At 35.2% G+C, this 24,001-nt stretch overlaps 3 protein-coding genes across 4 annotated transcripts in view; 1 reads left to right on the plus strand and 2 right to left on the minus strand.

The window, feature by feature from the left end:
- Window positions 1-33: 33 nt before the first annotated feature.
- Window positions 34-9,484, minus strand: rnf207b (ring finger protein 207b). Of its 2 annotated transcripts, none has more exons than XM_073823294.1 (17): window positions 9,294-9,484; window positions 7,584-7,716; window positions 6,583-6,727; window positions 6,396-6,477; window positions 6,236-6,311; window positions 6,003-6,128; window positions 5,823-5,869; window positions 4,537-4,609; window positions 4,389-4,457; window positions 4,213-4,281; window positions 3,592-3,713; window positions 3,335-3,512; window positions 2,508-2,693; window positions 2,373-2,424; window positions 2,150-2,267; window positions 1,160-1,252; window positions 34-1,050 (listed from the first exon to the last, which is right to left on the minus strand). In XM_073823294.1, the coding sequence occupies exons 1-17, from the start codon at window positions 9,482-9,484 to the stop codon at window positions 906-908; spliced, it is 1,905 nt and encodes a 634-aa protein (XP_073679395.1). In that variant the 3' UTR covers window positions 34-905. The 2 variants fall into 2 exon arrangements, with proteins under 2 accessions (XP_073679395.1, XP_073679396.1); XM_073823295.1 differs by lacking the exon at window positions 9,294-9,484 and adding an exon at window positions 8,234-8,340.
- Window positions 9,485-11,592: 2,108 nt separating this feature from the next.
- On the plus strand, window positions 11,593-12,556 carry LOC141291125 (large ribosomal subunit protein eL22). The gene is made up of 4 exons (XM_073823297.1): window positions 11,593-11,636; window positions 11,942-12,049; window positions 12,146-12,270; window positions 12,357-12,556. The coding sequence occupies exons 1-4, from the start codon at window positions 11,625-11,627 to the stop codon at window positions 12,499-12,501; spliced, it is 390 nt and encodes a 129-aa protein (XP_073679398.1). The 5' UTR covers window positions 11,593-11,624; the 3' UTR covers window positions 12,502-12,556.
- Window positions 12,557-15,038: 2,482 nt separating this feature from the next.
- rcc2 (regulator of chromosome condensation 2) overlaps window positions 15,039-24,001 on the minus strand; it is an 11,124-nt gene continuing 2,161 nt past the window's right edge. The window contains exons 4-13 of the mRNA XM_073822675.1: window positions 22,617-22,760; window positions 20,912-21,043; window positions 20,714-20,802; window positions 20,509-20,623; window positions 20,249-20,415; window positions 19,988-20,168; window positions 19,799-19,904; window positions 19,633-19,705; window positions 16,429-16,506; window positions 15,039-16,343 (exon numbers count right to left, since the gene is read on the minus strand). Coding sequence (XP_073678776.1) covers window positions 16,239-16,343; window positions 16,429-16,506; window positions 19,633-19,705; window positions 19,799-19,904; window positions 19,988-20,168; window positions 20,249-20,415; window positions 20,509-20,623; window positions 20,714-20,802; window positions 20,912-21,043; window positions 22,617-22,760 — 1,190 coding nt within the window. The 3' untranslated portion in view covers window positions 15,039-16,238. The remainder of the gene's footprint in view (window positions 16,344-16,428; window positions 16,507-19,632; window positions 19,706-19,798; window positions 19,905-19,987; window positions 20,169-20,248; window positions 20,416-20,508; window positions 20,624-20,713; window positions 20,803-20,911; window positions 21,044-22,616; window positions 22,761-24,001) is intronic.

Consider the following 24,001-nt stretch of genomic DNA (forward strand, 5'->3'; position numbering starts at 1 on the left):
AGGATAGGACAATATTTGGCCGGGATACAACTATTTGAAAATCTGGAATCTGAGGGTGCAGAAAAATCGAAATATTGAGAAAATCGCCTTTAAAGTGGTCAAAATGAAGTTCTTAGCAATGCATATTACTAATTAAAAATTAGGTTTTGATATATTTATGGTAGGAAATTTATAAAATATCTTCAGGGAGCATGATCTTTACTTAATATCTTAATGATTTTTAGCAAAAAAGAAAAATCAATAATTTTGGCTATTGCTACAAATGTACCCATGCTACTTAAGACTGGTTTTGTGGTTCATTTGTTCATTCCTTCAGTTATGTTTGTCTTCACTCCCACACTTGCTCATTACCATATCCATGTCTTGTCACTTTCCTTCACACTTGCATGATAATTCAACAAGAAAATCTGTTTCTACAAAGGTGGGATTCAGAGGGCTGAACGCCAGAGGAGTTATGCTGTATCCAAAGTCTTAATCTTTCCGATTTTACATTTCTGGGAGGAAGGCTCCACTCTCCTCCTGGCATGATGTAGCTTATATAGACATTGGGTAAAGAATAGGAATTTCTTGCACACTTTTAACCAATGACGAGCACTATAATATATGCGTACAGGTAATGGACATTTGAACACATGCAATAGAGTTGCACTACGCTCGTGCAAAAAGCTAATGGGAGAGGACCGCCCTACCTCTTGGATGATAACTTGTACCGCTCACATTATTAACTTCTTCAGCAAAATGTAACAGACCTTTAAAATAAATACTGAATATAATGTTTATTTGACATTACTGTGATTCCCTAAATTGCAACCACTGTAAACTAGTCGGTAGAGCGTTAGATTTACGTAAGTGCATGCTTATTTTTTGGGGTAACAGAGGTTTGTAGGATTAAAACAAATGCAGTTTTACATTGGTATCTCTTTGCGATTGGCTGTATCATTGGCGTTCTTCTGCTTGTTTGGCCTGTAGTAATCTTTGTTCTTGGGATTGGTCTCTTCTGAAAGGCTGTTTAGAGTCCAGTTGTCCTCAGTGTTACAGGACAGCTCATTACTGTATCGGTAAAGCATGGAATAGCCATTAATACTTAATAATTAATAACTGAGTGTTGTATGTCTACATTAGAGAAGAATATACTTCTGAGAAATTGCTGGGAACTCACCTGAGCTGTGTGTCGGCAGTGGACGTGCTGTCCTCGTACAGCTTCAGCATGATCTCTGTACGATCATCTTCGAGTTCTTTAGGCTCCTTCAGCCTGTTAAAGATCAAATTAGACTGAAAAACATCACATAAAATCCCTAATAAGAGTATTCTGTATATATACACTAAAAATCTTAAAGTCCAAAAACTTTTGACTGGTAATGTTTTTTAAAGAAGTCTCTTCTGCTCACCAAGCCTGCATTTATTTCATCTAAAGTACAGCAAAAATAGTAACATTTAAAAATGTTTTTACTATTTAAAATAACTGTTTTCTATTTTAATATTTTAAAATGTAATTTATTTCTGTGATTTCAAAGCTGAATTTTTAGCATCATTACTCCAGTCTTCAGTGTAAAATGATCCTTCTGAAAACATTCTAATATTCTGATTTGCTGCTCAAAAAGCATTTATGATTATTATGTTGAAAACAGCTAAGCAGAATTTTTTCAGGTTTCTTTGATGAATAGAAAGTTCAGAAGAACAGCATAATGTTGCAAAATCTTTTTATTTCAGATAAATGCTGATCTTTGGATCTTTCTATTCATCAAAGAATCCTGAAAAAATTCTACTTAGCAGTTTTCAACATAATAATAATAATAATAATAATGTTAATATGTTTTGTGATTTATGAAGGATCATGTGACACTGACAACTGGAGTAATGATACAGAAAATGTAGCTTTGATCACAGGAATAAATTACATTTTAAAATATATTCAAATAGAAAGCAGTTATTTTAAATACTAAAAATATTTCACAATTTGACTGTTTTTGCTGTACTTTGCAGGCTTGGTGAGCAGAAGAGATTTCTTTAAAAAACATAAAAAAATCTTACTGTGCAAAAACTTTTGACTGGTAGTGTATATAGAGTATAGGTGAGCCCAAATCAGCTTGGCAAATGTCATAAATGAATATGTATAAAAGAAGGAAATGTTACATCAAGCTCTCCAAACCTGGGCTCCAGACGCTCTTTCACTTTTTCTATAGAGCGAATGTAAGGGCCTATTTGTCTGGAGATAGTGGTCAAATAGGAGTTCTCCTGTTTTAACTGAAGCAAGTCATGAAGTTGTGCTAAAAAATGAAGAAAAATGAACACCAGCAAAAATCACTAAATACATTAACTCAGATATAACTGCAGTGAAAAGATTAATCTTATGCATTTATATACTTACACACCTTCATAAATCTCCTGTTCATTTGCCACCCTTTGTAATGTCTCCTCCCAGATCTAAAAACAAAATGAATTGTGTAATGACATTTTATTTATTTATTTATTTTTACCTCCTCCTAATGTCAGTATTGCCATCTCACCTCCTCGAACATGGCCCGCATGATCTCCACCGAGGAGTACTCTGATGAAATCTGTCTATCCACCTGAACAGACCTCTCTAGAATCTCATTCATGGTGTCAGGTTTGGTGAGTGAATGGTGCTTAGTCAGGTCTCTGTGAATCTCCTGCACCTGGTCTTTGAGTTTCTGGATTTCTGTCTGTAAAGTCTAGTTGAACAAACATGAAGAATTTGTCAGCTGCAGTACAATATTTCTAGGGATAGCGCACCCAAAAATAAAAATTACCCCGTGATTTACTCACCCTGAAGCCATCCTAGATGTATATGTTCTTTCAGATGAATACAATTTATATTTAAAGTTATATTTAAAAATGTCCTCGCTCTTCCAAGCTTTGTAATGGCAGTGAATGGCTGTTGAGATTTTGAAGTACAAAAAAGTACATAAATCCATCATAAAAAAGTACTCCACATGGCACCAGAAGGGTTAATAAAGGCCTTCTAAAGGAAATCGATTCACTTTTTTTGGCCTCACAATCTCGACCCCTATTCACTGCCATTATAAAGCTTGGAAGAGCCAGAACATTTTTTAATATAACTGAGACTGTATTCGCCTGAAAGAAGAGAAGTCATATGCAACTAGGATGGCTTGAGGGTGATGAAATCATAGAGTATATATGGACTATACCTTTAGCTTTTTTCTATGCAAATATGCATTTAGGGGTTGGACATAATATAATACATTTGATTTTAATTTCCTGTAATTTCCTCTTGGTAAGAACATTAGCTAGGAAAAAAAGCTAAAAATAAAATAGAATGACTGAACCGTATCACTATGCAAGAAACTCTCACCCTGTAGCTGTTTTCGTAGTTGCAGCAGTGCTCCATAAAGGGAGTCTCTCCACCCTCCGCCAGCAGGACCTTAGTGCTGATGTAACGGTGTGAGGTCGGCCTGTGCACCACCGAGGAGCACAGTGACATGTCACTCATGGCTGGAGAGTGACACTGCACTGACAGAGATGATGGCATCCTGCAGGAAGTTGATAAAAAGATTCATTTAATCTTACTTTTATTAATATGCATGTTTAGTCTTGAATAAACAGACTCACAGTCCACTGGCGTTTCCCAGACCTAAAGCCACACTCCCTGTAGTGGACACTGAACGCCGCTGCCCCAACAGCAAGAGTGGTTCCAGACATCGAGCAAACTCAGAGCGATACTCTGTGTTTATCTGCATGGATGGATTACATTTATCACTAATGATAGATATCACTGACTTACTTAAAAGGATAGTTCACCCAAAAATGAAAATTCTGTCATTACTCACCCTCATGTTGTTCAAGCTCTTAAAACCTTAGTTCATCTTCAGAACACAAATTAAGATATATCTGATGAAATCTGAGAGAAAGCAAGGTCAGAGGACAGAAACGTAGTAAGGACAAAAATAGTCCGTGTGACATCAGTGGTTCAAGCGTAATTTTATGAAGCTACGGGAATACTTTTGTGCACAAAGAAAACCAAAAAAATGACTTTTTTCAACGATTTCTTCTATCCTGGTACAGTTCGCCGCCCTTATTGAGAGTACCACGATGTATGCATGTGCTGCCGTTGACGTAGAACACACAAAATATCTCAATTTGTGTTCTGAAGATGAACGAAGGTCTTACAGATTTGGAATGACATGAAGGTGCGTTAACTTAAATTTTAACAAATGAATTTAGTAAACTAACCTTACTGCTCTGTGCTGGTCTCAGCCTGTGTGGTAGTTTCACAATCTTCTTTAGTCTCTCCATTAATTGCTGTGTGAGGTAAAATCAATGAGTTATGATTCTTATTATTGGTACCATGCCCTGAAATAATTTAATTTTGATTATTTAATAAAAATATTTGATTTGTTTGTACTCACGTATCCCATGTCCAAGAACTCAAACTTATTTGCAGAGCTTAGGAAGGCAGAACATGTAACAAGATGAACCTAGAGAGAATTCAGTGGAAAATAATCTTTAATAAAAATATCAAGATGAAGCACGAAGCCATGAAGAAAATGCGATTACCTGGAGAGTTGGCAGGAGTGCTGCAAGATGAGATAACTGCTCTTTAAAGGCTCTATCCTTCTCCTCATGCTGACTAGAAAATAAAAACATAAAAGAAGATATTTGTTCCTATAAGTGTTCAAGATCTTTGGTCATTTTTTACTTAATCATTTTGTGTGCGTGCTTAGACTACATGTATTATTATTATTATTATTATTATTATTATTATTATTATTATTATTATTATTATTATTATTATTATATTAATATGAAGTATTTAAATAATATATCTCAATTGTATCTCAAACACCAGTATAATATATATACAGTTGAAGCCAAAAGTTTACACACACCTTGCAAATTCTTCAAAATTATTTTACCAAAATGAAGGGGGATCATTCAAAATGCATGTTGTTTGTTATTTAGTACTGACCTGAATAAGATATTGCACATAAAATACATTTACATATGGTCCACAAGTGAAAATAATAGTTTTCAGTAGAATTACCCTGTTCAAAAGTTTACATACACTTGATTCTTAATACTGTGTTGTTATCTGAATGATCCACAGCTGTGTTTTTTTTTTTTTTTTTTTTGTTTAGTGATAGTTGTTCATGAGTCCCTTGTTTGTCCTGAACAGTTAAACTGCCTGCTGTTCTTCAGAAAAATCCTTTAGGTCCCACAAATTCTTTGGTTTTTCAGCATTTTTGTGTTTTTGAACCCTTTCCAACAATGACTGTATAATTTTGAGGTCCATCTTTTCACACTGAGGACAACTGAGGGACTCATATGCAACTATTACAGAAGCTTCTAACACTCACTGATGCTTCAAAAGGAAACACAATGCATTAAGAGAAAACCTTTTGAATTTGAATATCAGGGTAAATTTTACTTATTTTGTGTTCTAGGAAACTTCTGAAGCTTCTGAAGGCCAGTACTAAATGAAAAAAAAAAGATATTTAGGCAAAATAAGAAAATTCATTTTGTTCAAAAGTTTACACCCCTAGCTCTTAATGCTTTGTGTTTTCTTCTGGAGCATCAGTGAGCATTTGAACCTGCTGTAATAGTTGCATATGATAGTTGTCCTCAGTGTGAAAAGATGGATGTCAAAATCATACAATCATGGAAAAACCATGGAAAGGGTTCAAATACACAAAAATACTGAAAAACCAAAAAATTTGTGGGGCCTCAATGATTTTTTTTTTTTTTTGAAGAACAGCGGGCATTTTTGTACCAGTGCTTTTAATGTTGTGTAAGACATTTGAATATAGAATGTCTTATTTTTAAGTAATATTTATTTTATTTACCTTCGTGCTGCCTTGAGTAGAATCTTTTTTCTTTCTGCTAGTCTTTCCTAAGAACAAAAAAATGTGAACCACCAATTTTATTATTAATCATTTCATTTTAACATCACCTTTTCAAAAATCTAAAATGATCTGTATTTTTTTTTAATCCAAATCATATAAATGCAGTATAAATCATGACACCTGCATATTATTGAACAAAGTGCAGATGGCGCTCTCTTCTTCATCCACATTGGCTCTGACCTCTCCAATCATGGCTTTGAGCAGAATAATGGCTTCTCGCGCTGACGTCTGAAGCTCCTTAACAGCCTGAGGAGAGTGAAATGACTTCAATAGCTGCTTCACAGCGCCACACAGTACAGACACAGATGAAAGTACACATTACTGCGAAAGAACAGAATGGGAGAGAAGCTCACTAAGACGGCTTGGTCCAATTTTTCACAGCCTTGCACATATGCTGTCTCAATATCAATGCAGTGTGCTCTGCTCTCCCTATGGAATAGACAAACCCATATTATTTTTAAATCTTATGAGTGATATGCTAATTTTATGCTCTGTGAGTTGTTTATAACTCACACTTGCATGTCTCTGAAGCAGTTGATGCAGAGCATGGACTTTTTCTCTGTAGAAAACATGATGAAGAGTTCCTCATGGAGGGCTGCAATCAGACAGGAGCTGAATGAATCTCAAAGACTTGTTTTTGACGAATGAATATTATTCATGTATATTTGGCTGGGGAAACTTAAGAATTCAAAACACTAACCGCATTTTTTGTGGGCTTCTTTGGTGCGCTTTGCCAAGGAGACAATCTCGTGGCAGGAAAACATCTTGGCTTTGTGGGTGGTTTCCCTGCAGTCTCGACACAGTGGCTGGCAACAAGTGTTGCAATAATACATTGCATCCACATCCTGGAGTTTGTAAAAGATTTAAAAACATAAACAGACAAAATCTAATCTTTTTTGTTTCATGTTACAAACACCGCTACTGATTCTCAACTAATGATTTGTGTGAGTGAATTCCTGTCCAAATTATTATTCCTAAAAAAATTATTCTGATGACTCTTTGATTGATTCTAATGGTCCTTTTTAGTGACTCAAACACATACTTAAAGGGACAGTTCATCCAAAAATAAGATTTCTGTCATGAATTACTCACCCTCATGTCATTCCAAACCTGTAAGACCTTCGTTCATTTTCAAGACACAAATCAAGATATTTTTTATGAAATCCAAGAGTTTTCTGACCCTGCATAGACAGCAACACAACTAAAATGTTCAAGGCCCAGAAAGGTAGTAAGGACATTGATAAAAAAATCCATGTGACATCAGTAGTTCAACCATAATGTTGTAAAGCTATGAGAAAACTTTTTGTGCAAAAAAACAAACAAAAATAATTTACTAATGACTTTATTCATTTAAGAGAATACCTTGACCCAAGCGTGTTGTGCGTTCTGACATAGAATCGTATTCGCGAAAAGTATTGTCGTAGCTTCATAATATTATGTTTGAACCACTGATGTCACATGGACTATATTAACAATGTTCTTACTACCTTTCTGGGCCTTCACCGTGTCAGTTGCATTACTGCCTATGCAGGGTCAGAAAGCTCTTGGATTTGATCAAAAATATCTTTAGAATTTGTGTTCCAAAGATGAACGAAGGTCTTACTGTTTTGGAACGACTCGAGGGTGATTATTAATGAAAGAATTTTTCTATACATTTTTTACGAAGTGCATGTTTCAGTGTTGTGAAGGTGATAATGAGACCTGTTTCTTGCACTCCAAATCACAGTTAGCACACTGCACGGTTTCTTCACTGTCTGCTGAACTGTCCACCAAGAACTTTAGGAGTCGATCCTCTGGAGGGAGTGCATTTATTCCTTTCACAACGGATGGATGTCTACAAAAGAAACAGAGAGTTTTGTGTGTCTATGCAGAACTTTTGACCCATTGCCTGATAATGTCCTAGTCATACGTCTGGCACTGACGAGTTTATCTTTCCCTCATAGCAACAACGACACAAATAGCTCTCTTTTGAATTCTGAGATATAACAGAGACTGATAGATAAACCAGCGTAGAGACAGAAATAGACACAAGCATGAGACTCAAATGTACATAATTCTCAACAAAAAGACTGTTTTAATATTTCTAAGCTTAATCGGTCAAAGATTCCCTGTGAAATCACTTTTATCTGAACTAATCACAATGTATTTGACAAAAGCAGTTTTAATCAATCCTATACTGTAACATTAGTATGGTCCTTTGCTTTATTGATACATAACAATGACAAATACGTAATGCATGCAATCACAAAGCCATAATATAACACTCATAATGCAACACAAATATTAAGACATTTTCAGCAACATAACTTTCAAATTAACACTGAACCAGCTAAAAACGAATTCATACTTACTCTAACATGCTGCTTTATAAAGACCACCAGCCTTTTTCCATTTTTTAATATATTTCCTCCATATGTGCAAGATCTACGGTGTGCGATTAAGCTGCTGCTAGACTTACTATATCGAAACAGAACGGTGAGCACACAGGCATTTTAGCCATCTCTAACTGTAGCCAAGCCAGGACCCGTGTATCCAGTGTCAAGTGACAGATAGTGTTAGGTTTATAGTTTGATACCACAGTGGCCTTGGCAGAATGTGCCCATAGACTTTCTATTAAGTCCAACACAAAGGCAGGATTTATGGTGCAGCTGTTGAAGCCAATCTCTCCTACAAATGCCCCTGGCACTATATAGTTGACCAGACAATGTTGTTTGACCATTTAGATCTATATAAACAATGTTAGATTTTTCAAATGCATACATGTCATAAGTATGTGCACCCATTTCAGCTATGGAATAAAATAGTATGAAAGGTAATTCTGACTTTTTATCTAACAATTCTGACTTTTTTTCTCGCAATTCTGAGTTTCAGACTGTCTCTAGTGATTTTGATTAAAAAAAAAGTCAGATTGCCAGCTATTAATTCTGAACTGAGAGATATGTACTCAGAGTTCATGCTTTTTAAATACAACTCAAAGTTTAAATCTCACAGTTCTGGGTTTATTTTTTGATTCCATCATGAAGTTTTGAAAAAAAGTAACTGCGACTTTTTATCTCACATTTCTGCAATTTTTTTTTTTTTTTTTTTTTTGCAAATTGCAAGTTTATGTCTCACTATTCCGACTTTTCTTCTCAGAATAGTGAATTAATATTTTACAATTCTTAGTTAGTATCGTGCAGTTCTGTGTTTATATATAAAAAAGGTCAGAATTTGGAGAATTAAGAATTGTGAGAACAAATAAAGTCAAAATTGTGAGATAAAAGGTTGCAAATACTTTTTTTATACTGTGATGGAAACAGGTTTCCATACTTATGCTAATGCATTAATAATAATGCAAACTTGTGCATATTTTTTTAAAATGTGAATTGCTAGAAAAAGGTGATCAATGATTAAATAAAGTAAAATTCTTACCCACAGAGAGGGCAAGTCAGTCGGCTGTCCACGGCTCTTCCACGCAGGCAGCTGGCACAGAACGTGTGGTAACAGTCCAGTAAACATGGATGCTCATACTGTTCTTGGCACAAGTGGCACACCAGAGGATGGCAGTTGGCACTGTCCAGGTCATAAAGATTATCCAAAGGAGAAAAGATCTCTCCAGACATCTGAAAATATAATAAGACCTTCAGATACTCTTATGTAGTATATGCTTGAGCACATTTACACATTGCACATTTATACTGTATCTCAATTATAAATAATTTTTAAGCATCCTTGGGCACTCCTTGAATCAGAATATATAATTAAAAGTTCTTTGAGATTCAAGGTCAGTTCTGATTATTTAATTTAGAAGATATAAGCCAGAAAAAAGTCTCAGAATGAATAAGGCCAATACGATCCAAAACAACATAAAGGTCAATTGAATAAATGCATGCTGAAAGATATAGAAATAATAAATGTGACCCTGGACCACAAAACCAGTCATAAGGTGTATACATCATATGAAAGCTCAATAAATAAGCTTTTTATTGATGTATGGTTTGTTAGGATAGGACAATATTTGGCCGAGATACATCTATTTGAAAATCTGGAATCTGAGGGTGCAAATAAATCAAAATACTGAGAAAATCACCTTTAAAGTTGTCCAAATTAAGTTCTTAACAATGCATATTACTAATCAAAAATTACATTTTGATATGTTTACAGTAGGAATTTTACAAAAAATCTTCATGGAACATGATCTTTACTTAATTTACTAATGATTTTTGGCATAAAAGAAAAATCAATAATTTTGACCCATACAATGTATTTTTGGCTATTGCTACAAATATACCCCAGCGACTTAAGACTGGTTTTGTGGTCCAGGGTCACAAATGTATTTAATTCCATTCACATAGATTTAGATAAAGAATATTTAAATACCTTGTCCTGTTCGAGTGCTTCTGCCGGGTGTAGTGAATGCAGTGTGAAGGTTCTGTGAGGGTTCCTAGATGCAGGACATGACTTCAAGAACAAACAATCAGTTGACACTCCTGTATCTGCTGTATGACGGGGTGATTTGTTGGGGCCAGAATACTGAGACCCTCATTACACAACACAAACCAGATGCCATTGTCTGTCAAAAGCAGGAGCCCTGGTAGCTAAAATTAAATCACACAGTATATCTAACTTTAACTAACATGCGAACTAAAATATCTTTTTATATATACAGTTCAAGTCAAAAGTGCCTATACCTTGAAGAATCTGCAAAATGTTCATTATTTTACCAAAATAAGAGGGGTCATAGAAAATGTATTAAGAGATTAATAGAATGAAGATATGTACGTTTTCCTTTTTTGCCTAAATATCAGATTTCTTTTCATTTAGTACTGTCCTTCAGACGCTATAGAAGATGTTTACCAGAAGACAAAATAAGTTAAACTCAAAAAGTGTTCACCCCTGGCTTTTATTGCATTATGCTTCCTTCTGAGGCATCGGTGAGCGTTTGAACTGTCTGTAATAGTTGCATATGAGTCCCTCAGTTGTCCTCAGTGTGAAAATCATACAATCATTGTTGGAAAAGGTTAAAATCCACTAAAATGCTGAAAAACCAAAGAACTTGTGGGACCTGAAGGATTTTTCTGAAGATCAGCAGGTAGTTTAACTGTTCAGGACATGAACAGCTATCACTAAACAAAAACACACAGTGGATCATTCAGTAGGCCTATTTAGAATCAAGTAAACTTTTGAACAGGGTCAAATATAAATTCAGCTATTATTTTCTCTTGTGGACTATATGTAAACATCTTTTTAGGTGAACTTATCTTATTCAGGTCAATACTAATTAAACATAACATGCATTTTGTATGATCCCTCTTATTTTGCTAAAATATTAACATTTTGCAGATTCTGCAAGGTGTATGTAAACTTTTTACTTCAGCTTTACCTAAAAAAAATAGAAGTTGTGGGTCATTTTCTAAAAAAAAAAAAAAAAAAACGATTTAAAATGATAAATGAGTTCTTCCAAGCATTACATTTCTGTCATTTCCTCATCCTCTAATCTGTGGGTCACAAGATAAGATAAGATAAGATTGACCTTATCAAGTCAAACGTTTCCTTTTGAACAAAAGTCATATTTTACATGGTCAAATCGTACATAGAGTACATTATGACTTTTTTCTTTACTGCAAACGGTAAACCGTCTATTACTATATCCAACAACAGAGCAATCGAACACATCGATTGCATCCGCGCTAGATTAAACCGCCTGTGTCGTCACGATCGCGACGCGCAGCCGTAGTTCTTCCTTTCGACGAATCTCTCGCTATGGCGCCTGTTGTAAGTTCGAACATACGGACCTAGTGAGCAAAATAACAGACGTTTCCATTAATTATCATGTACACAGATCATTTGAGACTGCATTGTAAACGTTATCGCTGTCACAAAATAAGTTTAGTACTAACCCAGTGCGTAAAGCAAACGTGACGTACCATTGAATAAACCCCGTGTATATATCATTGAATGAGCTTGACTAATCTTGCGCGCAACTCTGCCACACTTTTACTGTTTTGTTATTCTGATAAAAGTGACATGACTGTGACAGACACAAGACTGAAAGTATACGTTTTTATGTGTAATTGCAGAGGAAGCAGCAGAGCTCTAAAGGTGGAAAGAAGAAGAAGCAAGTCCTGAAGTTCACGCTGGACTGCACTCATCCTGTTGAAGATGGCATTATGGATGCTGCCAACTTTGTGAGTAGATAAAGACCGTGTACAACGGTCTATATTACACTGAAGAGGTCAGATAACTGCCAATTTGTGACTTGTCATTTGCATGTGTGGTTACAGGAGCAGTTCCTACAGGAACGCATCAAAGTTAATGGTAAAGCTGGAAACCTGGGAGGTGGAGTGATCACCATTGAAAGAAGCAAGAGCAAAATCACTGTTTCTTCTGAGGTGCCCTTCTCCAAGAGGTGTGTGTGTGGGTGTTTTGATACATCTTGACTTTGTTTTCCTTTTTTTTCATCTTTAACTGCACCTTTACATTTTACTCCTGCAGGTACCTGAAATACCTCACAAAGAAATACCTAAAGAAGAACAATCTCAGAGACTGGTTGCGTGTTGTGGCCAACACGAAAGAAAGCTATGAGCTTCGATACTTCCAGATCAACCAGGATGAAGAAGAAGAGGAGGATGAAGATTAAATTCTTCCTGCTTTTTTTTTTTTTTTACATTTAAATAAATTCATATACGACTGCATTTTATGTATCCGCCTATAGTTCTTTATCATTGGCATTTTGATGTTAGATAAACACCTATTTATTCCTACAGTGCCCTCAACTACTATTGGCACCTTTGGTTAATATGAGCAAAGGCGGCTGTGAAAATAAATCTTCATTGTTTATCTTTTGATCTTTCATTTAAAAATTTTTTTACAAAATTCTAACCGTTCATTGAAGTAAAACAATTGAAAGTGGGGGGGGACTCACATTATGAAATAAATGTTTTTTCCTAATGCATGTTGGCACCCCTAGAAATGCTTACGAGTAATATATCTCTGAAGTGTATTTCCATTCATATTTACATGACTTCCTGTTCTACAGGATTATACAGAACACAAAGGCCCCCTTAATTATCTATCACAAGGAGTAAAACCAAAGAATATAGTTCTGATGTGCTGAACAAGATTGTTGAGCTTCTCAAAATAGAAAGTGGCTGTAAAAAAAAACAAGCTAAAGTATTTCCACTATCAAGGCAATAATTAAGTAGTTCCAATCAACTAAAGATGTCACAAATCTGCCTGGAAGAGGCAGATGATTTGTGTCTAAATCATCCTAATGCATGGTGAGAAGAGTTTTGAGCTAAAGAATTTTAGAGATTGGGATCAGAAAACCTATTTTTTTTTTTTTAGCAAACAGCCACTACATCAGCATGTGTTGTTTGGTAGGGTTTCAAGAAAAATCCTCATTGCTGGTCTCATTTCTATGGTCAGATAAAACTTTAAAAAAGGGGTTTTGGCAGCAAACCCACCAGATGGTGAGTTTAATACTGCTGGGTCTTTAATGTTGTGAGCCTATTTTTTTGCGGGACATCTTGTTTAGATACATGGCATCATGGTTTCTATCAAATACCAACAGATAAAAAAACAAACCTAACTGCCTCCATTGGAAATCTTAAAATGGGCTGTGGTTGGATCTTCCATCAGGATAATGATCTAAAACAAACACCAAAATCAACACAAAAATGTGTCACTGAGCACAAAATGAAGCTTTTACTATGGTCGTCACAGTTCCCTGATCTGAACCCTAAAAAAATAAGTGAGGTGAACTGAAGGGAAGGAAGCTCAGAGCTGTTATCTTAGACATTGCAATAATTGAGGGCCAATAATTGTGTCTAATGTGGACTAGAGAAAAATTTTATTTCATAATGACTGGGATTTTGAGATTCATCTTTTCACACTGAGGACAACTGAGGAACTCAGTATGCAGCTATTACTGATGGTTCAAACGCTCTCTGATGCTTCAGAAGGAAACACAATTCAGAATTTAAATAAGAATTAGATAAGAAAATAAGAATTTGACATGCAAGTATCTTCTGTAGCTTCTGAAGTGAAGCACTAAATGTAAAAAAATATATTTAGGCATAATAAGAAAATTAATTTTGTTTAAAAGTTTACACCCCCTGCTCTTAATGTATCGTTTTCTTCTGGAGCATCAGTGAGCTTTTCAACCTTGTGTAATTGTTGCATATGAGTCCCTCAGTTGTCCTCAGTGTGATAAGATGGATCTCAAAATCATATAGTCATTGTCGGAAAGGGTTCAAATACACAAAAATGCTGAAAAACCAAAATATTTGTGGGACCTGAAGGAACAAAAGCACAAAATTAAGCTTCTGCCATTGCTCTCACTTGAGGAAGGGACGTTGCAATTATTGGGTGCCAATAACTGTGGCTAATGTGAACTAGAGAAAACATTTTTCACTTCAATGATAGGTTAGAATTTTGTGAATATTTTGAATGAAAGATCAAAAGAATAAACGATGCAGATTTTTCACACCCACCTTTGCTCATATTTACTAAGGGTGCCAATATTAATAGTGGGCACTGTACTTATCCACTATAAATACTTATAGGCCCGTTTTCACAAACTCTGCTTTGCTTAAGCCAGGACTAACCCTCAGTTAAATTAAGACTATTTTATTGAATCAGCCTTTATAAAAATGCCTTAGAAGAAAATGTTATAGATGTACGTCAGAGAAGGTTGTTTTCAGTTGAGACAGCTCAAACATGCATTTTAGTCTGGGACTAGCCTTAAACCTTTAAACTTGTCTGAAACTGGGGGTTAAAGTCAGAATGAAGTGGGATCAGATCTTTTTTTTTCTATATTGTGGTGTACATCTGCGATTAACGGTTTAAGTTCAAAGTGATTTGGTTTTAATGCATCAGTTGTTTGAATTCTGAGATGTGGGCATTGTACTCAAAAGTGGAGGAAGGGGAGATTTTTTTTGCAGACTAAATGATTGAAGTCATCATACTTCAGAGAAAAGAAAATCTTGTTTTTACAAAAAGGTCCACTTGATATTTTGATTAAACATTACAAAGTGATTTTTTTTATTAAACATGCACAGATGAATTGTTCACAACACCTGTAACATGCATTTGGAAAATAAATAGGGTGAATTTTCATTTAATACCAACTAAACCAGAGCAGATGCACAGCTAAACAAATAATTCAACAGCATATACCAACGTACATGAACCTTTATTTAATATTAAGAAAAAAAAAAAATAACATTTTAGAATTCAGAATAAGAGTTGGAATTCCAGTTCCTGGACATACACTGCCTAAACAAATGAACATTTCTTGTAGGTACACAATTTAAAATTATAGAACATAAAACACATGAGCTTGTGGCTCGCCCACAAACTGTGGATGGATTCTTGTACAGACTTACAAACAGATTATGAAACATAAATGTGATCACAGTTTAAGCCCAGGTGAACACAAAGAAATGGCACAGTATTCAACATATTGCATGAAATGATGCTTTGTAAAGACACTGTGGTCCCAGATGATGGGACAATCCTACTCTTCTCAACATCAAGTCCATTATTTCCAAAACATGCTAACATCAACACATGAGAACAGCATTTCTGTAGTTTACAATACTAGCAAGGACATGAAGATTAATGACTTACATTGCTAAAAAAGGGAGTGAATGAATTGAATAAAAATCTCACAGCTGATGTCTCATTTGCATTGTAGGAGTTGATAATACTTCCCTGAACAGATTAACAGGAGTCTGTATCTGATATAGCTATGTGGTCTTGAGGAGAATGATGTTCTTATGTATGGTGATGATAACATGGAGCTGGAAGTAATGAGAGTGATGTTTAAAAGATGAAGTGCCCCATAACACTTGAGTTGTCATAGGACTAACTGAACTTCCTCAGCCTGAATCATCTCACTTAAAAAGGCACAAGAATGGAGTGAGTTTGTCTTTTAGTTAACCTTTAGCCCACTGATAGTCTGCATTAGAATGATTTAGCACCAGTTTTTGGAAGAGAGCAGACATGGATCTCACAGTCATTGTTATGAAAAAACAAACAATGGATACACTTCCATTAGGAATGTATAAGTAAAGGGGATGGATCCAGTGGAATCCGAGTGCTCTGAGCAGTTGCTGGCTCTATTGTGAAATCAAAACAATTACCATTCTGAAACGCCCGAGCCTAGACAGATCAGTTAATGTGACTTCTTTCATACTTTTACCCGACATGCGGCTTGTCTTTCAAAAATGTAATATGATGTCCAAAAATAAAGGAAAAATAAACAATCCCATCCAAACCAAACTGATTACCCAGGTGACCTAGTGAGCAGAGGCATTCCATTAAAAAAAAAAAAAAAAAACAGCCCCTGGAGAAAACGTGAATGATGTCCAATCAGAGTGTGCGCGGGTTGTATTCGGGAAGCTTCTTGAGCTTTTCCTTCTCCTGCTCAGTGTCTTGCCGAGCAATAACCAGGGAGTGCGAATAGCCCATCACCACCTGAAATGACAGTTTTTAGTTGCATAGCCATAACCTAATATCATTCTGGGAGGATACGGGTCACGCTTTTGACAGCAGAACTCACCTGTTCTGCATACACGCCATCCAGAGTTTTGACCTCTTGAGCAGTGGTGGATGACTTGGGTTTGTTGTCACCATAGCCCTAAAAATGCAACATTTAAATATGAGAAACTTACAATCTTTACACCATTTATGGACATGTTGAAGAAAGTCTCTCACAGTCAGCAAGGCTTCATTTCTGTGATCAAAAATGGGGTAAACAGTAATATTGTGAATCTAGGGGTGGGTGATATACAGGTAGCCATGACTAACCTGTAAAAAAAAATAAAAAAATTGTCATCCGATATAGATTTTGGGCTTTTGTGTCTGTCGCTGTTACAATGCCTACAAATTATAAATTTTTGTGACCACACATAGCCTGGCTAACGCCAGACCACGTTATGACTTAGTCATGATTCGTGGTCTGGGAACCACATGTTCATTTTCTCGTATTTGAGGCGTGGTTTACGAATGCCCAGAGCCGTTTATTGGGCGAAACGAATGTCTATCAAATGCGCCTGTGCGTAGCTCATAGCCAATCGTTTCAATTATACCGGATGACGTATGTAGAGTGATCGCCTAAAGTTGCTCTTTTTTTCAAAATAAACTTGAGTTCTAAACTACTTAGAACACTATACCGTGTCTACACCGGACGCGACAGTTGCCGCGCCGCAACAGCTAAAGTCTGTCTACACTGGACGCGACAAGGCGACCGTTGCAAATCATTTAAACTTTGTGTGAGCACGTCATAAATAGAACGTGGCAACAGATCACTGTCGGGATTTGCCGTGTCTCGCCGCATCCAGTGTAGACAGCATAATAGGTTCTAATGTCATTTGTCGCGTCGGGTCACGCCGCTCGCGTCCGGTGTAGACACGAAAGATAACTTCGCGGCTGCTGCCATGCTGGATCCATAGTAACAAACTGCTTCGGTGAGTCGCATAGAAGGCGTCATCGTCTTGCTGCTCCCTCCCCGTTCTGTGATTGGTTCCCTATCTTAGGTGAAAATTAGGTCCATGGTTTCCAGACTAGACTAGAAGCGTGAATAAAATCGCGCTGCGCAAGGCAGGATGGGGAAACCCAGGCTAGACCACACACACAACATAGACATCACCAATGTGGTGTGTGGTCATGAAAATTTATAATTTGTAGGCATTAAGCATTGCAATTTAAAAACAAAGGGATTTTAAGCCGTTGAAAATCAATCAGCAGTGAAAGAGAATTAATTTTACCATGTGTGCACTGTCTGATATGAAGACAGTGCGCAGGGAGTTATTTTTGCTGCTTTATGGGCTTTGAATGGATAAATACACTTGTGTGTGTCAAAATGCCCGCCTTTGTAAACACAGTAACTTAGGTCTTACATGAAAGCAAACAGTTGAGAAAGAAAACGTGTAACAGTAAATTGGATCTTGGTAGCTCTTAAAGTGACAGCAGTCTAATATTCCTGTTGTCTGTCATTTATCTTTATCAAGCAGCATAGTAATTACATTAACTAGATAATAACTAGTACCCTGAACCCACCCCTAAGCCTAACCCATATAGTGACCTTATATTACCAGAACTATGTACACTGTAAGTACATGTGACATTTGTACATTTACTTTATACAATACAGTGTATGTAGCATTTCTTATTTATTTGTACTACTGTAGGTTTTTTTTGTCCTATTTTTTTGTAATTACTTTTTTTATATAATCTGTGACCGTTTATTTGTCTTTAGTAAGTTTTTTATTATTATTATTATTTAGGGTAGTTTTAGTTTTTTTTGTGTCATACTGACACTGGTAAAATTTCTGTTATCACATTTTTTTTTATGTCATGCAGACCTTATTTAAAGCAAAAATAACACTATTGTGATCTATTGTTACTGTGAAATAAAATTGCTCATTTTGTGTAAGATTTGTCATTTCACCCACACCTATTGTAAAATGTAATTACAATTTTAAATAACTGTTTTCTATTGTAATATATTTTAAAATGCATTTTACTCCTGTGATGCAAAGCTAAATTTTCAGCATCATTATGCCAGTCTTCAGTGTCACATGATCCTTCATAAATCATTTTAACATACGGTTTTGTGCTCAAGAAACATTTCTTATTACCAATATTTTCTGCTTCTTAATTTTTCTGAAAACCATGCTAATTTTTTTCAGGATGGTTCTTTGATCAATTTAAAAGTTCAATAAAACAGCATTAATTTGAAAAAAAAAAAAATATATATATATTTTGTAACGTTTTATTATAAATAGAATAGTATTATCTGGGCTGCCCTCTATGATTTTTCTAGTCGACTATTAGTCGCACGTTTATTAATAAACCACATAAATCATAATAACAAGCCTGCCTGCAATGAATTGCCTACATTGCCTAATAAGCACATGCAAAAAAGGCTTGCCACTGCGCACTGGCAGATGTAATAGTGATGTGCCTGTATGCATGTTTCATACGGATTACATAATCTGAGAATGTTTTTTCTATTTGAATTGGTTCATTTAAAATTAGACATTTCACTCTCTATAGATAGATTTTTCATGTCTCTAAGGCAAGTTCACAGAGACCGAGACGGCAGAAAGTGCATCTTGTTGCTTTCACTATTTTACAAAAGCGCAAGGTTTTGTTACTGTGAGCACACACACAAAAAACATTGAGGTTGGCAGATTTGAAAGAGGTATTATCCGCAAGACCAAAAATCACAGTATTTTAAGAGCAAGTGACCACACTGGTGCCTCTTTCTGTCATGCAGTGAGCGCGCTACTGTTACAGCTTCCACACACTTGAATAACGCACATTTTTTCTAGGTTGACGTTAGATTGAGCTGCCATGTAAAGTTGCTATTACATACATCTTTCAGATGAAAAGCCATATTTTGAGGTTGATGAATGATAAGCAAGCATTTGGATGTCCTGCCCAATGTACTATATTACCACACAGACCAGCCGTTAACGATCTGTCTGTCACTGACTGCATGACTTTGCCATTTCCTGTGGATTGTTATTTTCCTGTGACTAAGCGACTAATGAAATTTTGGTTGACTAACAGTTAGTCGGATCATCTTTACAGTCACTTTTCAATTTAATGCCTAATTGATGAATAAAAATATCAATTTCCTTTTAAAAATAATATTAGTATGTATACACATATATACACATACACACACACAACTAATGCTTTAGTAGTTACTGACTTAATTCTTAAACAGACTTTAACAGAAGATGGATAAACATACCAGCTCTCCAAATGTGGGTGATGGTCCCCAGCTAATGGTGCTATCATCAGCTGCTATGATAATACTGCTCTTCCTGAGAAAAGTCATAGATAACACCTAATCAACATTCTGCAAACATTTCAAAATCTTTCATAAGACATGTTTTCAGAGTCCTGTCTTCACTTACCCACAGCCCAGACTGCGAATCTTCCATCCGCACAGATCCTGCACAGCTTTAGGGTACATGGTGGACTCACGGGACGTGTTTGTCACTCCCCAGAAAAACAGACCACCTGAGGAAGAGACAAGCACCATTAACCACCAATATATGATTGGTATTAGGTTGTTATTACCAAGGGAGGAATTATACGCTTACCTGTTTCACTGACAGCAAAGGAACACTGATAGCCACAGTATATTTGAGTTGCACCACGGCCAGGGAAGTCAAAGAGCTTGACTAATCGTGGGACCATCTCGTCTTTCTGCTCAGCATGGCCTAGTCGTCCATATCCCCCAAATCCCCATGAAAACACACGCTTTTGGGAATCTAGCACCAGCTGTGTGGATACAACAATATAAATCAGTTGCAATTCCTCCATGTCTAATTTTCAACACAATCTACAAACTTGCTACTCACTGTGTGATTGGCCCCACATGATACATCCCGAGCCACAACATTGGGCACAGGAAGCACTTGGCCATCCTTGGTCTTTTCAATGAAAATGGCTACCCGTCGAGGGATCAGCTCGCAGTCAAACTCAATGCGCTGGGCACGAGCAATGAACTTTCCATCTGAGTTATGCCCTTTTGGATACAGTAAAAAAAATAGGTAAATATTCCAAACAGAGGTGTTTGGTGACTATTACAGTTAAGCTCCATTGGACTAGTGTTGCATACCTAGTTGGCCATATTCTGGGCAACCGAAAGAATAAAGGTTCCCCTTGCAGTCCACAATCATACTGAACTCTGCACCACAGGATACTTTGACTATGGGCTGCCCATTGTACTGGATCTGTAGGTAAATCAATGCAGATGTTTTGTGGAACATTTAAAAATACAACGAACATGTTAAATGTTCCATTAAACCCAGAGAGAGTCTTACTGTAGCTGGGCTGAGCACAGCATCTGTCTGATTGCCCTGACCTAGCTGTCCCAGTTTGTTTTCTCCAAAGGAGTAGACAGTACCATTTTCTGTGAGACAAAGCATAAGAACACCACATTCACAGTTAACAATAATGCAACAATTACAATAAGGCCAATTATATGACAAACCTATCGCATTTAGCAAACTTTTGCCCACCTGTTAAAGCCATAGTGTGGTTCCTACCACAAGCAGCTGCTACAATCACTTCCTCCCCAAGGCCCTCAACCAGCTTCGGAGCCTCCAATCGTTTAGTGTCACCGTGACCCAACTGTCCTTTTTCATTACGACCTGAAAAGAACCAGAGGCAAAAATGTATATCTCCAAGTTTAGTTGTTTAGTGAACAAGTGTTACTATATGGGAAAATATATATAGTACCATTCAATAGTTTGGGGTCAGAAAGATGTTTTTTTTTTTTTTTTTTAAGTAATGAACATTGTTGTAAAACTGGAAACCGTTGTGCTGCTTAATATGTTTTTGGAACCTGATTTTATTTTCAAGATTCTTTGATGAATAAAACATTTAAAAAGACCAGCATTTATTGAAAATACAAATCCTTTTGTATTTATACACTACTGTTCAAAGTTTGTGGTTACCCTTTTTTCTTTGTATTAAAGAATACTTTTATTCAGCAATGATGTGTTAAATTGATGAAAAGCAGTAGTAAAGACTTATATTGTTAGAAAATATTTCTGTTTCGAATAAATGCTGTTTTTATTTTTACTTTTTAATCAAAATAATAAAAAAAAAGTATGTTGTACAATGTATCAATTAAAAAAAATTAAGCAGCACAACTGTTGCCAACATTTATAATAAATCAGCATATTATAATTTCTGAAGGATCATGTCACACTGAAGATTGGAGTAATGGCTGATAAAAAAAAAATCAGCTTTGCATCACTGAAAACTTATTTTAAATTACAATATTTCATATCTTTTTTCTGCATTTATCAAAATATAAATGTAACTTGAGCATAACAGTCTTCTTTAAAATAGATAAAAAAAAAACAAAAACAAAAAAAAAAACATACTGATCCTAAACTTTTGAACGGCAGTGTACATAATAATATATTACATCATTTCTATTTTAAATAAACACTCTTGTTTTACTGTCTATTTAACAAAAATTGTCTATTTAGCAAAAAATACTGAAAAAAAGATCAAACATAGTTATCAAATTATGCCCACAAAAATTACTAAAAAACAAACAAACAAAAAAAAAAACATGAATAAAAAAAAATTCTTAACCAAATAAGCATATAATGATTTTCGAAAAATTATGTGACACTGAAGACTCTAGTAATGTCTACTTAAAAGCTTTGTCATCACAGGAATAATTACACTTTACAATATATTACAATAAGAGCAGTTATTTTAAGTTATTGTAGCATTTCACAATATTGCCATTTTTAACTGTATTTTGATCATAATTGCAGCATAAGAGCCTTTAGAGATAAAAAAATAAAAAATAAAGTTGCCTAAAAATGTTAAATTTTTTAATGATTTATTCTACACTTTTTTTCTACACATATTTAATAAGACAACATTCAGGGACAGTTGCATAAAAGGTTTCGACTAGTCTTGAAAGTCAATTTTTTTTTAATTAAGACTGGTCATGTTTTAGTTCTGTTACATAAAAACAGACTAGACTATGTTGAATAAAAAAAAAACAAAAAAAAAAAAACACTTGGCTAAGTGCTAGTTAGTCAGAGTAGTTCTTAAGACACTGTCTTAACACAGAAGCTACGTTTATGCAACTCCCCAGAGATTTAAATTATTTTCTCTAAAGACAAAGTTGTTCCACCTCATGAATGTGCATTTTCTGAACAAAAGAGGAAAGACTGTTCTTGTGTGGACGCTTACCCCAGCTCCAGAGTTTGCCCTCTGTGGTGATGATGAGACTGTGGGCAGCACAGGGTCCAGACACCACACAGCTAACCTGAACATCATTGAGACATCCATAGCGATGGGGGCCCCACAGATTCTGCCCGAGGTTCCTGAAAGCAGCTGCAAAACACACACAGACACATATGAAAAGTCTATCAAAGCTAAAGATTCTATTAATGACTGCAACCCACACACTTCCTCTTTCTTATTTTAAGTGTGAAGTTGGTTTTTGCACCTGGACGATTTGTCACGGTTTTTTTCTTTTGCGGGAGATGCTTGTGGTGCATCTCAAAATTTCCCCACTCTGAAGATTTAAAAAATGATTGTTATCGGCCACAGCAACCTAAATTTATCTTACATATAAGTGTATATTCACTGCTGTACATTCAGTCAGCTTGTACTTAAAATAGCTGTTTTTTTATTATTAAATGTTTTTGTTCAACAAAACTGCATTAAATTTATAAAAAGCGAGAGTAAGGTCTATTGTGACAAAATTATTAGCAGCACAATGTTTTTTTTTTTTTTTTAAATAACACTATATAATACTGAGCATCATTTTTAATGATTTCTGAAAGATTATGTAACACTGAAGTCTATAATTACAGGATTAAATCATATTTGAAAACATTAAAATAGAAAACAGTTATATGCTACAAAATTAGCAAATAATGTTACAAAATGACTGTTTTACTGCCTTTTTTAAAAGTAGTGTATATACAGTACCAGTCAAAAGTTTTTGAAGAGTAAGATTAATTTTTTTTAAAGAAGTCTCTTCTGCTTACCACGACTGCATTTATTTGATCCAAATTACATCAAATACAGTAAAATTTGTAAATAATTTTACTATTCAAAATAACTGTTTTCTATTTAAATATATTTTAAAATGAAATGTATTCTTGTGATTTCAAGCTGAATTTTTAGCATCACTACTCCAGTCAAATGATCCTTCAGAAATCATTCTAATATTCTGATTTGCGGCTCAGAAAACATTTGTTGAAAACAGCTAAGAATTTTTTTTTCAGGTTTCTCTGATTAATAGAAAGTTCAGAAGAACAGCATATATCTGAAATAGAAATCTTTTGTAACATTATAAATGTCTTTATCATCTCTTTTGATCAATTTAAAGCATCCTTGCCGAATAAAATTATTAATTTTAATGATTTAAAATCATTTAAAATCGTCCCCCTGACTCCATTATACTGACTTCAAGCTTTTGAATGGTATAGTGTATAATATTACAAAAGCTTTTTATTTCAGATAAATGCTGATCTTTGGATCTTTCGATTGATAATAAACAATCAAAAAAAAAAAAGTTTCTTGAACAACAAATGAGCATATTAGAATGATTTCTGAAGGATTGT

The sequence above is a fragment of the Garra rufa genome, chromosome 18 (assembly GCF_049309525.1).
Source record: "Garra rufa chromosome 18, GarRuf1.0, whole genome shotgun sequence".
In the NCBI taxonomy this organism is placed as follows: Eukaryota; Metazoa; Chordata; class Actinopteri; order Cypriniformes; family Cyprinidae; genus Garra; species Garra rufa.

Excerpts from the sequence above, each read along its gene's own strand:
- LOC141291125 (XM_073823297.1), top strand. Across the intron at positions 12,050-12,145 it reads TTATGGATGCTGCCAACTTT|GAGCAGTTCCTACAGGAACG; the intron begins GTGAGTAGATAA and ends GTGTGGTTACAG. Across the intron at positions 12,271-12,356 it reads GAGGTGCCCTTCTCCAAGAG|GTACCTGAAATACCTCACAA; the intron begins GTGTGTGTGTGG and ends TTACTCCTGCAG.
- rnf207b (XM_073823294.1), bottom strand. The coding sequence starts at position 9,484 with ATGTCTGGAGAGATCTTTTCTCCTTTGGATAATCTTTATGACCTGGAC. Across the intron at positions 6,312-6,395 it reads TGCTTCAGAGACATGCAAGT|GGAGAGCAGAGCACACTGCA; the intron begins GTGAGTTATAAA and ends TCTATTCCATAG. Across the intron at positions 1,253-2,149 it reads AAAGAGCGTCTGGAGCCCAG|GCTGAAGGAGCCTAAAGAAC; the intron begins GTTTGGAGAGCT and ends GATCTTTAACAG.